The sequence below is a fragment of the Carassius gibelio genome, chromosome A11 (genome assembly GCF_023724105.1).
Source record: "Carassius gibelio isolate Cgi1373 ecotype wild population from Czech Republic chromosome A11, carGib1.2-hapl.c, whole genome shotgun sequence".
NCBI lineage: Eukaryota > Metazoa > Chordata > Actinopteri > Cypriniformes > Cyprinidae > Carassius > Carassius gibelio.
This window is the reverse complement of record NC_068381.1, coordinates 21,478,913-21,496,659: the sequence shown is the minus strand read 5'-3', so window position 1 is coordinate 21,496,659 and position 17,747 is coordinate 21,478,913. Positions and strand designations below refer to the sequence as shown.

The following is a 17,747-nucleotide window of genomic DNA, read 5'->3' as shown; positions in this document are numbered from 1 at the left end:
CCGTACCGAACCCCAGAATCCTCTGGAATCTGACCCTGAACCCATGCAAACCGATAGCCATCGTCTCACTCTGACTGAGCGGCAGAGGCAGCTGACCCAGGGACTATGTTTTTACTGTGGCTCAGGGGCCCATCACATCTTGGCTTGCCCCCTTCACCCACCATGTCCAGCGGTGAGTTACATCAAACCATCTCCTATTAAGGTGAACCCACTCACCACCACTGTACAACTTACTGATGACAACGTCACTTTTCCAGTTACCGCCCTCCTCGACTCTGGGTCAGCCAGGAACTTCATCTCGGGAGATCTCTGCAGCCAGCACAGGTTATATCCCACCTCAACTGAAACCACCTACCAAGTGATCACCATCACCGGAAAACCCCTTAACCACTGGCATATAAGGTACAATGTGGATCCAATACTAATAACCGGTGGCTTGTTACATGTTGAATCCATCAACTTCCTAGTACTAGAAGAATCAACTGCAGACATCATTCTCGGTCATGCATGGCTGGTTCAGCATAACCCAGTTATCTCATAGTCAACAGGTGAAATCCTCTGGTGGGATGACCAGTGTTTTCCATCCTGCTTCCCTCACAGACCATCACCGCCCATGAAACCCTCAGAAATCTTACCCATTAATACCACATCCACCGAAAGTCCGGTTGACAAATGGTCAGTAGAAATACCCTCTTGCTACCGAGAATTTAGTGACATCTTCTGCCCATAACAAAGCCTCACAACTTCCTTTTTACTGCCCTTGGGATTGCACCATAGATCTGGTTCTGGGTGCAACAGTGCCTCGTGGGAAGATCTACCTGCTCTCTCTCCCAGAACAGAAAGGCCATGGAGGAGTACACTGAAGAGGCACTGAAATCGAGCGCAGCGTCAGTTCAGTCAGGCCACGGAGGCAAGGCTGTGTACAGCTGATGCGGTCAGCTGTCAAATCGCTCCAATCACCACATCTCTCCTATTAGACACGGGACATATATATACGTGGCACTACTGCTTGGTAAGTATGCTCAACGACTCGCAACCCTCCCTCCCCATTATAAGCATGAGCACATTACTGTGCACCTTCTTGCTGTTGTCTTGTTTGTTTCAGATCACTAGGCTTCCAAAAATCTTAGCTGGTATGGACCTCTTTGCGGAGAGAGACCCATCTTCATAACCAGGCTATAGGATAGACGTACCACTGCCACATCTACATGATTATCACCATTTGCTTAAAGACTTTATTAAAAGTCTTAATTATTATGTATTTCTAAATTCATGGTTCCGGGGGGTTAATGTTAAAGCTCTTGTATGTTAAATTATTCTGGGAGCAAGAACCCCCATAAGGAACCATACCGCCAAAGATAATTGTGTTCAATAAACTCAAGTAAACTTGCCAAAGTGGTTCCTGTCTGAATCAAGGTTATATAGTTCCATCTACATCCCCTGTTCATATAATCTCATCCGCGTCCGAGAAGGAGACGAATGAAAGACTGCATTTGTTACCCCTACTGGCCACTATGAGTATAGGGTGATGCCGTATGGCCTAGTCAACAGTCTTCCAGGAATTTATGCATGAAGTGCTCCGAGAGTACCTCAACCACTTCGTTATAGTTTACATCGATGATATCATCATCTACTCTCGGAGCCTGGACGAACACCGCCAACATGTTAAAGCATTCCTAACCCGGTTACGAGAATTCCATCTATGCACCTTCCATCAGCCGTCAGTTCACAGATATTCACATGGACGAGGGGAAGATCGGAGCCATCACCTCCTGGACACTCCCATCAACCATAAAAGAACTCCAACGCTTCTTAGGTTTTGCTAATTTCTATCGTTGTTTCATTAAGAATTACAGCTCAATCACCCGTCCCATCACTGTCCTTCCCCAAAACAAACCTAAATCTCTGTCTTGGACCCCAGCCACCACTAAAGCCTTTACAACCCTCAAACCTACCTTTCGAGGTAGAGGTGGACACCTCGACCACTGGAGTTGGAGCAGTACTTTCACAGTGGCAGGGGACTCCTTCCTGACTCCATCAATGCGCCTTCTTCTCCCAGAAGCTCAGCCCGCCTGAGAAAAACTATGACATTGGAAACCAGGAGCTAATAGCGATCATATTAGCTTCGGAGGAATGGTGACACTGGCTCGAGGGAGCTGCCCATCCCTTTTTTTGTTGATACTGTAGGTTCTCTAAATTCTGTTGGCTCATCCCCTTACAGGGTCTTCCCACTGCCTTAGAAACAGCAGAGCTCCTATTCAATTGGGTCTTCCGCCAATTTGGACTCCCTGCGGACCCGTGGACCACAATTCATATCCCGGGTATGGAAATCCTTTATCTCACTCCTAGGTGTGACTGTAAGTCTCTCCCCAGGTTATCATCAACAATACAATGGTCAATCAGAATGGAAGATAAAGGAAGTAGGTCGCTTCCTCTGGACCTTCTGCCATGGCCACCAGGACTCCTGGAACCAGTTCCTGGGCTGGGATGAGTACGTGCAGAATTCACTCTGGCAACCATCCAAGGGTCTTACACCATTCCAGCGCATGCTCGGTTACCAGCCTCCTCTCTTCCCTTGGTCAGGAGACCACTCCGATTTTCCTGCAGTTGACTACTGGTACCGGGAGAGTGAGAGTCTGGGACGAGGCTCACCATCACCTTCAACGGGCAGTGTGCAGATAGAAGATGGCAGCCGACCTTCGCCAAACACCTACTCCAATCTACCATCCGGGACAGAAGGTCTGTCTGTCCACCCACGACATCCAGCTTTGCCTGCCCTGCAAGAAAGAGTCCCAGATTTGTCAGCCCCTTTACCATCCAGGAACAAATCAACCCAGTCACTTACATACTCCAACTTCCACCTCAGTACAAGATTCACCCTACCTTCCATGTCTCACTCCTAAAACATTTTCACCCTCCTGTCTCCACAGAGCCTGGCCAGACAGAAGAACCCCCTCTCCTATTACTATTAGAAGAAGGAGCCATCTAAAAAGTTAAGGAGATCCTGGATTCCCGGTGGCGTGTTGGCAGATTCTAGTACCTCGTTGACTGGGAGGATTACGGCTCAGCAGAGCGCTCCTGGGTCCCTAGAGACAGCAATCCTAGACCCTATACTCCTAGAAGAATTCCATACCTCTCACCCAGATCGTCCTGCTCCCAGACGCAGAGGAAAACCACCACATCGCTGAGATAGTCGGCCCTCAGTAGCGGACCCTGAAGGAGGGGGTACTGTCACAAGTCGGTCGACCAGGCTCATCACAACAGATTTCGGACCGTGGACCACAGTTCATATCCCGGGAACAGATTTCAAGTTCTCTCATCCTCTATCCACCTGCAACTCTCCCTCTGTCTATACTGTCCGATTTCAATAATTCCAGTACACCACTTGGCAAATGTCACAACTTTCACTTTCACTTACCCTCTGTTACCAGTCCGTTTGTTACAAGTGCAGTATATCTGGACATTTAGATTAATGTAAATGAAAACACATATAAATGCAAGCGACTATCTATGGTGTCACAGAAGGGCATGTGTGAATGTAGTGTCAGAAATCTGCCACAAAACTTTCAAAGCTCTTGTTTTTTAAATATAATGATTTTTTTATTCTTTTCATATGCAATAGTCCATCAAAATGGATAATTGTGTCTGCACTTATTCATGCGCACACACACACACACGCGTGCAAAACACAAACAAATTTCCAGTTATTACTGTGAACTTATTATTTAGCCATCTGACCTTTTGGAAAGGTTTATGTGTGAGTGTTCAGGGTTTCTGACCTGAACTTGATGTCAAACAGGCTGTTTCATGACTTTAGTCTTTCGACAAAACTCTAAATAAAATAGGCTACTACATAAAAAGCAATATAGGCCTACTCTATCATATCAAATATGGGACTTCTGTTGAATAAAAAATAAGTAAATAAACATTGTCGAACCGCTCCAGAGATTGTTTGAAAGCGTATCGACCTGGTGGAAGAGGTGGTCTCGGTACGCTTTCAAACGAACTCTGGAGCGGTTCGTTTGTGGTGAGAACGTGATCCGACCTCGAACAGACCCAACTGCAAAAAGTACTGATAATTTTTGGACTAAACCAGCTGCCGTAATCAGCTGCATTTTGCATTATGGGATGAGGAAGTGTTTGTTGACAGTTTGCACTTTAGCATGGTAGCTCGTGGACAAACTTTGAGTTGTGAGGAGGTGCGGAGCCTCATAGAAATTTGGTCAGATGACCATGAGCATGTCAGAGTTAAGAAGAATTAATGCACGCCTCCGGCTTGAAGTTACGAGCCGTTTGCAGTGCATTAGAAACGTTTCAAGCAGCATCCGCGCTTCAATTTAGAAATAAATTTTTTGCATATTGTGGTGTATACAAATAATGTACTAGATTATGGCCAGGGACAAAACCAGCCCGTGCAGTCATATTGTCCTGTAGTTGTCTCCGTGTGTTGTTTGCTGGCTTTTCCTATTATGTTGGAATTTTACCACACGGAATTTATGACCAATCGAAAAGCAGTGTAGGAAATATGTCATGGCCAATGACTGATGTAGATGTTGTCATGTGATTGCATTTTGGTTACGGAACAAAGCAATCAGTAAGGAACCAAAAAAGCTGAAAAATGCTACAATGATGGTGAAACATATAATATGTAAAAAGGCAAATACAGCTGCTATAACAAAAAAAAGAGAAAGTTTTGTTTCAGATTATAGATTAGATCAAATCAATTAGATAGAAAAAAAGCTAAATAAAAATAGATAAAAGAAATAGATGAGATGGATTAAATAGACAGATTAACAAAATAAGTAAAATAGGCTACTGTAAATGCGCATAATGGATGTGTTTGCAATTAATCATCCAAGTGTTTGTATGAGTAATGTTAATGTCCACTGGTCACATTTAAGGCAGTGTCCAATTCTTAATTTGTGGAAATGACAAGTAACTCCTTGAATTGTAATTATGATGGCTTCAGTGGGACACAGGTTATTTGGACTACTTACGCATTCAATCGGACCACTATTGTCTGCCAGGCTTATCCACAATGTGCATCTACAGTATCTGATCTATTTTATTCATTTTATTTGTCTATTTAATATATCTCATCTATCTCTTTTATCTATTTTTATTTAGTTTTTTTTTTTCATCTAATTGATATTATCTCATCTAAATCAGATAATTTTATTATAACTCTCTTATCTATTCTTCTTAAAGAACAAGCATGTCTAGCCAAAAAAAGGACCTGGCAGCAAGTCAATATTAAATAAGAACAATTTGTTCACAAGTGACTTGATGGGTGAAAAAAATGACAAATTAGGGGAATAGTGTCTGTTGAAATATTTCATTGTCTGTATTGATTGTAGGGGGTGGGGGGGGGGGGGGGGGGGTTTGTGGTTTGCCTTACCTTGCAGTGTCTGATATCACACTTCTGGAGCCACCGACTATGATCCTCAATTCAAGGAGTTACTTGTAATTTCCACAAATTAAGAGTTGGATACTGCCTTAAATGTGACCAGTGGACATTCATATTACTCATACAAACACTTGTATGATTCATTGCAAACACATCCATTATGCGCATTTACAGTAGCCCATTTTATTTATTTTGTTCATCTGTCTATTTAACCCATCTCATCTATTTCTTTTATCTATGTAGCTTTTTTTTCTAATTGATTTGATCTAATCTATAATCTGATCATGATTTCAGAAGGCCAAAGGTCATTTCAATTTGATGGTTTTAAGTCTGCTGTGCTGGAGTTTGGGGGTGTGCAAGGGGAGTCAACAGGAACGTCTCACAGGCATAGCCTTTTGTCTCCTATAGCAGCACACCAGAGAACTCACTTGAGAATACAAAATATAATTCTTACAGCTAGCAAAGTAAAATGAAATCTGAATGAATGAAACCACCTTTGCAACTTCTTTTTATTTTTTTATAATCTCAACAATTGCAACAATAAATGTATTCATCAATCCTCTGATAGCAACATTCATAATATCACTAAAATAGGCATACTTAGATGACAGTATATCAAGTATTTTAATGCAGGATAATTAAATTGATGCAACATATTTACAGTTCTTAGTCTCTAGCTGCAGAAAATACATCTCGATACTAACATAATTTATACTGCTTTCATATAACTGAGTCCAGGCTAATTTTCAACTAACTAGAGAATCCCAGCTTCATCCGTTACCTTTCTTTTGTGCAATACCACTTATGTTTAAAATATTTGTTCAAGGTCCATCAACCACATTGATACATTTTTCTATGGCCTGTTATATTGCTTTCAATCGAAGCTGACAGGAAAACTCATGAAATACAATCTGTAAAATCACGGCATTGGTAAATAAAGCATTTTTTATTAAAACACTGTAAAAATTACTTAAAAAAAAAAAAAAAAGTTAAAACATTTCTAATGCTGTCCAGCAGCTATTGCTTGGTGTTTGACCCTGTGCTCTGACAATCTGTGGGGGAAACCAAGAGAAAAACACTTTTAAAAAGGTTAACAATAAAAAAATGACATTAAAAATGGACACTTTCAATTAATTTAAACCATATCTTACCAACTCAAATATTTTGACCATCTGCCAACGTGGATAAAATGGTAAAATAATTAAAATGTTAAGTTTTTACGGTTGTCGTTTTGGGCTGGCGTCAGTCTTTAGCTACCCTAGAAGTAAAGACAATAATAATTGAAGAACCAATTTGGAAAAAGTATTTTAAAATAATCAAATATATGAAATGGACTCACCTTCGAGATCAGCAGCCATTTGTATTGGCGGTTACTGTCACAGTCAAACTGTCCACCAGTTTATACTCCTACAAAAAGAATGAATTGAATTAAAACCAAAATAATGAGAAACAGAGACATGTAGCCAAGCACAGAAAGTATCTCATGCACCACTGACACAAAAGACTACTTTTACAACATACAATTAAGATACCGAACTTTACTTAAAACACAGTTGAAAACTTGCTCACTGTGATAGTTCGGCACTCATGTTTTCACCACAACCACGAAAACAACCAAGCAACAAAAGCTTTAAACTGCTTTAATCTCTTTAATTCACATGAAAGAAAACTAAAATTCTCCTCTTACCTACCAGTCTGGTATGTTAAATACCTTACTTTGGTAGCTGTTTCTCGCTAGTCTCACAAGACCAATCATCTGTTCTCAATAAGACTGCTGGCGATTCCAATAAGCTAGCCTCTCAGCTGGCTCATCCCAACGGCTAGCCTCTCTTCGATGGACTGCTTCTGAAAAGTCTCTTCTCTTTGGCTAGCCTTTAAAGCTGGCTCCTCCCGATGGCTAGAATCTTTGCTGGCACTTCATCAGATAGTCTGACCGCTTATGTGCAAGATTGCCTTCAGAGTTGCTAAAAATCCTCTTATGGATTCCATTCCCCAGTGGAACTCCAACAAAGAAACATCACTTGTCCAAAAGATGAACTATGTGCTACCCATATGTTGCAAAATACACAAACACCAGGATGAGTGCTAGGCCCAATTGTGAATATAAATGAACAAGCTAATTAAAGTTTTGTTGATATTAATATATCTTTATTCAACTATTTGTCTCCTCTGTGTCTCTCCACATCACTTTAGCACCATTTTGGAGAAAATGAGCTGAACGCAGGCAGCTTATGCTCTTCTGTTTCAGAAAGTACTCTCATCTCTTCATAACGTTACGGTTGAACCACTGATGGCAGATGAACTATTCTGACCATGCTTTTCTGGAACTTGAGTGTAAGTTACTAGGCAGTCTATGGGACAGCCTGAAGTCTCCCGGGATACATCCAAAATATTTTAAGATGTTTTCCGAAAATGAATGATGCTTTTACAGGTTTGCAACGGTAAGTGATTATTGACAAAATTAAAATTTTTGGGTGGAGTATCTCTTTAATGCTTTAACCAAAAGGTCAAAGTGACTTTACGGTAAAGCTTGAAATCTACAAATCTTGTCATTCATGCAACCGGGCGAGAACTCACAATTGAATTGACCAAATCAAAACACTGACGAAAACAATTAAATAAAAAAACTGGAGCGGTTTATTTAATCTTGATTGGTGACTGTTCACATAAAAATAAAAAGAAAGAAAAAAGACAGACACCCTACTGGTTCAAGAGAAAAGCCAACACAACAATTAAACCCTGCATAAAATCTCATTGGAATGCTTTGCACTTCACAGACAAAAAAGGGAAAACTACAAACTAATAAATTTTTAAAACTTTCTTTTTTTTTTTTTTGTACACCTTCACACAACCCCCCCCCATCCCCACATGATTTTCCTCCCCTATTGAACACGTTCTCTTCGCATGGCAGACGTTAATATCGCCACCACACTGCTTGGCTGGGCAGATCTAGGTGTAAACCTGCTTGCTTCTCTCCTTTCCCTGTCATCTCTCTCTGGCTCTCCTCTAAGTACTGTGGCCTGTTGGACAATACGGAACACACATTCAGTTACACTTTGCAACCTTGCTTTGTGTTTATCAAGAGCTGAACTGGAGGGGAATGAAAAGTAGTAGCACAGAAGCAAACCTTCAGGTCAGCTAAGACTGCTTGGTTAAGACAATGAGGATGAGTTTGCATGTGCTGCAGCCAGAAGCTTTGGAGAGCAACTCAAAAATCAACATTCGTCTTGTGATACTGGATCTTAGCTTTATTAGATTTGAAGGTTTGCTGCTGGATCCCCTGCACTGAAAACTCAGTCGTTTTACTCATTTACTGACTTATTGAAGAGTGAATACGGGCTAACATTTGCATAGGTTTCGGATCTTATGAGTTGAGCTAAAAACAACCCAAAGGCTAGCTTCAGAGGCCTCTTCCATACGTGGGGCAATTCTTACCCTGGAATCTAAAACCTTCGCCCACCAGAGCCTCCTCCATAACCACCACCAGAGCCTCCTCCATAACCACCTACAAAAGAACCGTGATTGAGATGTGACACAAAAGCTGTGGCATCTGCAAAAGTTCATATACTAAATATTTCAGTTAAAATAGTTCCTGAACTGCCGCGTCTCATAGTCAAACTTTTCAATGTCCAAAAGAGCCTTAGTGGAACGGAGACGGTTCACAATGATCTAATACCACATACAACACAGCAATGTTCACTTACCGCCGTATGGGCCTCCACCACCACCGCTCCTTCCACCACCTCCGTAGTTTCCTCCCTTCATCGGGCCGTAGTTAGAGGAAGATTGATTGTTGTAGCTGCCGAAGTCGTTGTAGCCCCCGCCACCTCCAAAGTTGCCTGCAAAACTTCAGTGTTATTTGCTGCATAGCCAATGACTCTAAACCTAGAGCACAAATAAGAACACTGTAACACATGTAACTGACCTCCTCCGAAGTTGCCTCCACCTCCACTGTTGTAGTTATCATAGCCACCGCCGCCACCGTAGCCTCCACCCTGGTTTCCATAGCCACCACCACCACCACCACCTCCGCCTCCTCCATAACCGCGGTTGCCTCCGTAATTAGGTCCACCTCCACCATAGCCACCTGATAGAGAGATGGGAGATAAGCATCACGGAAACACTGCTGAACGGTCAAATGTCATGTGAATCACATTCTTAAAGGCTTCGTATATACCATTCCCTCCGTAGCCATTATATCCATCACCTCCACCGTAACCACCTCTTCCTCCTCCATATCCACCTACGAAAGGAAACGCAGTTCAAAGTTAAAAACTCATAAGGAACACAGTTGATTAGGGCTGTCACTTTTGTGAAAAAATCATTTTCGATTTTTAAGATACAAGTGTTCATTGAATCGATTGTAAAATCGATTTTCCATGTCTAAAAAAAAGACGTTTCCTTTTTCAACGTCAAATAACGGACAAACGTAAAGAAATCGCTGGAAACGCAAAAAGTCAGCAGTATTTCTTATTTATTGGCATGAAGTTTCGTGCACAATAACAAACAGCAACAGGAGTGCAACATTCTCGGAAAAATATATACCGTATTTTCCGGACTATAAGTCCCACTTTTTTTCATAGTTTGGCTGGTCCTGCAACTTATAGTCAGGTGCGACTTATCAAAATTAATTTGACATGAACCAAGAGAAATGGACTAAGAGAAATGAACCAAGAGAAAACATTACTGTCTCCAGCCACCAGAGGGCGCTCTATGCTGCTCAGTTCTCCTGTAGTCTACACTGAAAACATAGAGCGCCCTCTTGCGGCTGTAGACGGTAAAGTTTTCTCTTGGTTCTAAATAAATGCGATTTATAGTCCAGTGCGACTTATATTTTTTTAACTCATCATGATGTATTTTTGGACTGATGCGACTTATACTCAGATGCGACTTACAGTCCGAAAAATACGGTATGCAGAGGGGACGGCTGTCATAAAAGAAAAAGGCTTCAACACGGCTCCCTTTATGATTTAGGCATTTCAAAAATCTCCAAGATTATTTTAAATAATGATTCAATCCAATTCAAACAACTGTTCAAAAAATGAAACTTTAAATGGACTTGAGAACAGGCCATGTGTGTTTAGTTTTTTTTTATTGAACATAACCGACACTACCGCAAGGCGGCACTAGGCAAGCATGAAACGAGCAAAAAGGCTAGGGCCATTACAAATTTATTGGACAGGAAAACAATTCGATCAACATTTTTGCGGTCCTGGCAGAGCGTTTTTTATTCACTATATGTCCAGCTGTTGAGAAGACGCGCTCCGACCGCACTGATGTCCCAGGGACACTCGGGTACAGCTGCGCAAGGTGGGGGTATTACCGGTCGCTGTCAGCTTGCAATGGTCCTTTTCATAACTCAGAATCTCCTGTAACTAGATGCACGAAGGAGGCGCGCCGCGAGACCTCAATACGCGCGTAAACGTATAATTATTCGTGCCAGACGCTCTATTTGCGAGATCGCTTTTGACGTCACTGGGTCTTGTAGGCGTGTAAAATTGCTAGTATTTTCTGTCTAGCTTTCGCAACGCATACTGCACTTTCAGAATTCTTTATTTTCTTTTTCTGCTTGTTTGTGATTTTTGTTACATCTATATTTTTTATTGTTTAATTATTTTAAAATTAACAGTGAACATATTTGGTTAAAATACATTACCTATTTTCATTTTCGAAACTTTTTTTGGGTTGGTCCGATCGATTGTGCAATCGATTTTTGAACTAAAAGTGACAGCCCTACAGTTGACCAGTAGTTCTCCAAAAGGTGGGTCAGTCATGTGGTGTCATTGAATTTGTCCTTGCAACCCAAATTAATCATTTCCAATTATTCCATGAAAGATAAGAGCTGGGAAAATAAATCGATGCATCGATTCTGAGTTTTTCTGATTGCATCGCGATTCTTTCTTGAATCGATTCTAGAGGTCGACCGATATATCGCTCGGCCGATATATCGGGCCGATATTTGTCATTTTTTAATATATCGGCATCGGCCGATATCCGTGTTTAGTAGCGCCGATTTAAAGTCAGGCACGTCGCCGGGCAGCCCCGTGTTATTGGCGCTGTGGAAAGTGCTGCTGCTGCCACTGCATGTGAAGCTTTTGGAAGATTCAACAACAGACCTGCGAAATAAAGGTAGTCAGAGAATTTCACTCTGTAAATGGGGTGGAGAAGTTGTCAGCTCTTACAAACACTGCAGCGTGATTGAGGGCTCCGTTACTCCGCCCAGCTCACAGACAGCACCGCGCTCGGAGAGACAGCTGTCCTGGAGCTGCCCAGAACGGTGAATCGAATTTGTTCGGAAGCATAGTTTGATGCAGACAAAAACCAGTTTTCCATCCAACTAATTTGTATTTAGGGATGTCAACATTTATTAATTTCCATGATCGATCGTCGTTTAAATTAACGATCAAGTGATAACCTTAATTCTGCAAAATGCGTCTGCAGCGGTATTATTATTATTATGTGCAAAAGCCACTTGGAAAAAAAGCCTTCTCACACGAATTAAAGGGGTTTAAGTGTGAATAAAATGCTACTAGCAGGACTGTAAAATGAATAAATGTGATTATGATCATTTGATAAAAAGAAGAGAGCGCGCCGTACATTGGAGATCATGTTACTTTGTTGACCGTTTCCCGTCAAGGAGACCGCTGAATGCGCCTCTTTAAACGGTTTCGTGGTGCCCCTTGTTGTATTTTAAAATGCAGTGTTTTCAAATTACACTATAGTAGTGGTGCAACGGATCATCATTGATATCTTCGGTTCGTCACACATGTGACCCGCGGATTGAATTATGAAAAAAAAAAAAAAAAAGTTGCGCATGTTCAGTCCACACTCAGTGGTAATGCGGAGCGGAGGAGCTTGAACGCCCCGCGCATTTTGGCTTCCTTGTCAGATATAATGATGAAGGAAAGAGGTCAGAGTGAAAAGATTGTGCCAGATCTTTATGAAAAGGATGAACTATCCCGAGCATCCCCTGTTGCGCTCAGGGGATTGAGAGCTATGTGACGATAACTGCTCACTTCATCACAGCAGACTGAGAGATGAGAAGTTGGGGTATTATGTTAAAAAGAAGATATTAGCTATGCCATGTGCATTAAGTTGATTTCATATGTTTTAATTTAATAATTTAATGTTAATAAAAAAAAAGACAAAACGTATGTTCATTTGTCTTGGCCTTTTTTTCTTTTTTGCTGATCCGAAAAATTATCTGATCCATACGAGGACGAGCGAGCGCGGGTTTGACGAGACGTATTTGGAGGTTATTGCTCACGCCTCGTTCTGCACATAATCCAAAATGTTTCCATATTCGCAATGTATCTGAATGTTAAACTATAATATTATATATATATATATATATATATATATATATATATATATATATATATATATATATATATATATATATATATATATATATATAAACTAGACGGAAAAAATCATCCTCTTCACATGAGCAAAAACGTCCTTGGCATAACACCAGAGAGGACGGTATACGGTGTACTTAAACTGACCAGTGTAACCTTTTAAATGTTTGGTTGACTGGACTTCATTTTAATAATGAACAGACTGCGATGTAAGTTTGAAATTAGAATGCACTTTAGATGTTCTGTGTCATTTATACCAAACACAAATGTTGCTAGTTGCTATTGTGTTTGCAGCACTACTGTTAGCCTATTTATTTTTTATATTTTTCAGTTTATAGTTTATTATTCAGTGTATTTATTTAAATGTATATTTAAGTTTACATTTATGTTCCAACAAACTTTAAAAATTCTACTTGATAAATGTAAATGCTCTAAAACTTTTATGTAAATGATTGACTTATATATATTACCTGTTTCATATATTTAATACTTGGTCAGTTTATTGATTTGTTTGGTTAACTTTGGATACATTTTTTTTATTTTAATACCGTGCAGTGCACTAAGTTAAGATTCGAGAGATGGTTCAAGTCAGTGCTCAATAAATGATGATAAGTTTAGAAAGGTTGTGCACCCACTTATTATTAGTGACATTTTAGCATGCAAATCAAGAGGAAAACTCCAAGATATCGGCCCTAAAAATCGGCAGCACATATCGGCCATCGGCTGACCCTGACCTCTAAACATCGGCATCGGCTATAGAAAAACCCATATCGGTCGATCTCTAATCGATTCTGAGTTTAGTTTTGAACAGCAGATGGCACTGCAAGCTTTAGAAAAACCCGTACTCTGCTCATTACCAAATCCTTAGACACTTTAACCTAAAATAATCCATAAAATTGGAAAAGGTTGAAGCGAATTACAAAGGTGTTCATGGTGGGCTGTTTACACTAATCTTGTATCAAAAAAGCATTCTAAGATGAAGTGAAATTACATGACTCAGCCGAACGCACAAGCACTCTTTAGCACTCTTCTTCATGAGCATTTGAGTGTGCAGATAAAAACTAGAGTAGAGTGCCATCTGCTGTAAAAATCTAAGCTCAGAATCGATTTCAGAGGAATCACGATGCATTCTGAAAATCTAAAAATCTATCCACGAATCGATTCTACATCGATTTATAGACCCAGCTCTATGTAATATGCATAGTGCAAAGTTAAACGCAGTAGGATTAATTTAACTACTTGGGTATATTAACTACTTTCACATTTGAGGATGTCCGCATAAGTCTGGAAATTTTTAAAATGTTGTGTTTAATAAGGTAAGGACTGGGGGACAAAAAAAGTTCCAGACCACCACAAACTATAAAACAAAAATGAAAACATGATATGCAAAACCGCACCTCCATAGCCTCCACCTCCACCTCTGCCAAAGTTTCCACCGCCACCGCTACCACCTCCTCCTCCACCACCTCCTCCTCCTCTACCACCTATAAGATGGGTTATATGTAATATTATTTTTACACTTCAGAACTTCAAAGAGCTATGCAACAAATGCAAAAGACAAAAATGATTCTGTGATGCATTTTAATTTCGCTGAGGTTAACGCTATTGTAGGGCCTTATGAAATCAGTTCTATTTTTTCCAAAATTCAATTTTTTCCGTTTAAATTTTTCTGGATTCCATTTTTTTCTTTTTTAATTTTTATCAACTGCTTTTTAATGGTTAAATTTAATTGTATTAATAAAAAAGCATGTCTAATTAATTCAAATCATAAAACTTTTATATTTTCACAACAATTTATAAAAAGTTTAACAAAAATTCCTATGTTTAGGAACCTATGAAATGTTTAATTTTTTCTTCATCATATGTTTTATTGTTACCTTATTCTGTGTTTTAGCATGTCTAATTATTTAACTGCTTAAAAACAACTTAATTTAATCAAATAATTATTAAAATAACCTTATGAAATGTTTTTTTTGCCTCAGAAATTCTGTTCAAATGAAGGCATAAAACATTCATTTTTCTTTTAATTATTGAAAATTAAGCAAACTTTATTTTTTGGTAAACAAAGATGATTCACTATTAAAAATAAAACATGGAAGAAATGTTGTGTGATTATTCCTTAAAGTAATGTTTGTTTCATTTTAGTAGCAGTAGTCTATTTACATTCTGCTGAACAATGGTAATAGATTTCTGGCAAATACTTGTCTTTCAATTAAACCCAGACTTTTATTTTGACGGCTTAACATGAACATGTGATGACGTGTGATATGACGTTTTACTGAAATCAAACGGTCAGATGCTCATGAAGTGACTGCCAGAGCAGTTCTGGAGATGTTGTTCATGTGTTTACGTCCTCATTTAGTGAGACGGCAGACGCGAATGTCACGCGCGCTTCTGTGTGTGTCATGAATGAAGTCACTCTTCACATTCATTAACACAGACACGTAGAACATGCAGGATTCATATTTAAATAGACTTTGCTGGCATAATATTTACAGATATTAGTCCATATCACGATTTGATGGAAGTGCAATGACCTACTTTTAATTAATTCATTCAAAATTTGACAAATTCTGTGACATTCCACGTTAAACTGTAATCTGTTTTATGACTGGATTCCTCGTTTCAGTCCGCATTTCTGCATCACGGAAATCATAGGGCCCTACTAATGCATTCCTTTTTCAATGTGTGATAATTACCTCGTTGATTAACCGACACCCTGTTCATTTCCTCTCTGGAGAGAGCTTTCCTGACTTCACAGTTGTGTCCATTCACTGTGTGGTATTTCTGTACTGTGGGTTAAATGAAGAAAACACATGAAAACAATGTTAAAAGAAACACACACACTGCTATAGATAGTGGACACAAATCAGTGGCAGTGACTTACTGACAATCCTGTCAACAGCATCATGGTCATCAAATGTTATGAAGGCGAAGCCCCTCCTCTTATCACTGTTCTTCTCAGTCATGATGTTCACCTCCTCTATTTTACCAAACTGGCTGAAATACTCGCGCAGATGTTCCTCATCCGTATCTTCTTTGATTCCACCCACAAACATCTTTTTAACAGTGGAGTGAGCGCCTGGTCTGGACGAGTCCTGGAATCAGCGCATGAGCAATTATTGCAACTTCCAAAAAAAATAATCATATAATAATGATCCATTCGCAAATATCACTAGATCAAAAGATAATATATCAAAAATCTCTAGCGACAAATAGCAGAAAGATATTTAACTTGTTAACTGGTTTTTGAGCATAGACATGAAAATGACATTTCCAACTTAATTTGGTTTGATAAGAAGGGAACACTGTTTGATGAACACCTACTTCTCTAGACACCGCCCTCTTGGGTTCAACAGCTCTTCCGTCCACTTTGTGTGGACGAGCGTCCATCGCTGCATCCACCTCATTCACCGAACTATAGGTCACAAACCCAAAACCCCTCGACCTCTTGGTGTTGGGGTCCCTCATCACCTGGGAGCAGAAGAGAGGTGAGCCGCTGGTTTCGGAGCCCGCTCTGCTTCGAGAGCATGTGAATGAATGCTGATGTACTCACCACACAGTCTGTAAGAGTCCCCCATTGCTCGAAGTGGGCTCTTAGACTCTCATCTGTTGTCTCGAAACTGAGGCCCCCGATGAACAGTTTTCGGAGCTGCTCAGGCTCACGGGGGGTCTGTTGCTGAGAGAATCAAAACCTTTCAAATCAATACCCTAAATAACAACCTTACATACAGCTCAAAATAAATGCATGCACCTATTCAACCGGAAACAGCACATTTGGTTAACTATGCGGTTTCTCTGCATCAGTATGGCATAACACAAACGAAGGAAGCACTGAAAAACAAGTTTTGAGCTACTTCTTTTATTCATCAATATTAAAACTGTCAATGTTATCGAGCTCTGCCGATACTGTGTCGCTCAGATCGATCTGTGATGCAGAAGCGCGTCTGCAACAGTGCGGCCTACAGAGGCACCACAAATAAAATGCGTTTTTTATTAAATAAAGAAAGAAAAAGAGGACAGAAAAATACATTTACTCAAAGAAAGCACAGATGAACCCAAAATGAAGGGTTGAAACATTTCCAAACAAAGGAATTGCGTTTGAGCTCGTGTGTCGATACGAGCCTCTGCTGCGAACAAAGAAGAGACGAAGTCGAGAGGAAACGGGCGATTTTAACAACAGCCAATTTCTCTAAATATACGATCTCACTCTTTTACACTTGACTTCACAGCAATCACAATATACGTAACAGTTAAATTGCAATCTATATTGTACAACCAATATATATTTGGGGGCTTTTGTTTTGTTTGTTTTACCTCTTTGGACATGGCGGTGTCCCAGTGACTGACAGCAGTCCTCGCACGGAAACTCGCAGCGACTGCGCATGCGCCAGCAGCCTCTTCTTCTTCTGTTTGTTTGACGGGTTACAGACAATCGTTCAGGGTGCACACTGCCACCTATTGGGTTGGAGTGCGTAAAATGCTTTGTTCTTCTGTTCATAGATGATTCTAAGACCCAAAAAAATAAATAATAATATATATTTTTTTTTTGAACATTATTTGAAATTTTTTATCCTGTTTATTATTTTCTATTTCTAACATATCTTTAATAGCAAATTTCTTTACTGCCTTGATCATAATATGCTTGCAATTATTTTCTTCCCTAAATTTTTATACAATTTATTAGTACATTTTTTTTTTTTTTTTTACATTTCTTTGCAAATATACACTGTCAGTTATTTCCATCTTTCATGTTTCAGAAGGATTTTGTCTTTGCATCTGTTATATCTATGACTGTTGTTTTCGTATCTTAACTTTGTTGTTATTAGCCAAACTCTGGATCTCATATCTTGTAATGCATAACCTAACGTAAACCCTCAAAACTTGTCAAACTGCAATGGATGTCTCTAATTTCTGAGCCTGTTTTACCTTCTTTATGAATGGTTAGCCCAGATTTCCGGCAGCAATGCAGCAGACAA

The 17,747-nt window shown here is 39.8% G+C and overlaps 1 protein-coding gene across 4 annotated transcripts; it reads right to left on the bottom strand.

Moving 5' to 3' along the window:
- Nucleotides 1-5,898: 5,898 nt before the first annotated feature.
- LOC128022672 (heterogeneous nuclear ribonucleoprotein A1) lies at nucleotides 5,899-17,243 on the bottom strand. 4 transcript variants are annotated; one of them, XR_008185969.1, is made up of 13 exons: nucleotides 17,086-17,243; nucleotides 16,325-16,447; nucleotides 16,096-16,242; nucleotides 15,656-15,866; nucleotides 15,468-15,560; nucleotides 14,166-14,252; nucleotides 9,585-9,650; nucleotides 9,333-9,494; nucleotides 9,112-9,246; nucleotides 8,843-8,912; nucleotides 6,747-6,814; nucleotides 6,559-6,665; nucleotides 5,899-6,459 (listed from the first exon to the last, which is right to left on the bottom strand). XR_008185969.1 is itself a non-coding variant. In XM_052610455.1 (11 exons), exons 1-10 carry the CDS (start codon nucleotides 17,095-17,097, stop codon nucleotides 8,851-8,853), a joined length of 1,098 nt encoding a protein of 365 aa, XP_052466415.1. In that variant the 5' UTR covers nucleotides 17,098-17,243; the 3' UTR covers nucleotides 8,022-8,427; nucleotides 8,843-8,850. The 4 variants fall into 4 exon arrangements, 2 of the variants coding, with proteins under 2 accessions (XP_052466415.1, XP_052466416.1); XR_008185970.1 differs by lacking the exon at nucleotides 8,843-8,912; XM_052610455.1 differs by lacking the exons at nucleotides 5,899-6,459; nucleotides 6,559-6,665; nucleotides 6,747-6,814 and adding an exon at nucleotides 8,022-8,427.
- Nucleotides 17,244-17,747: the final 504 nt, after the last annotated feature.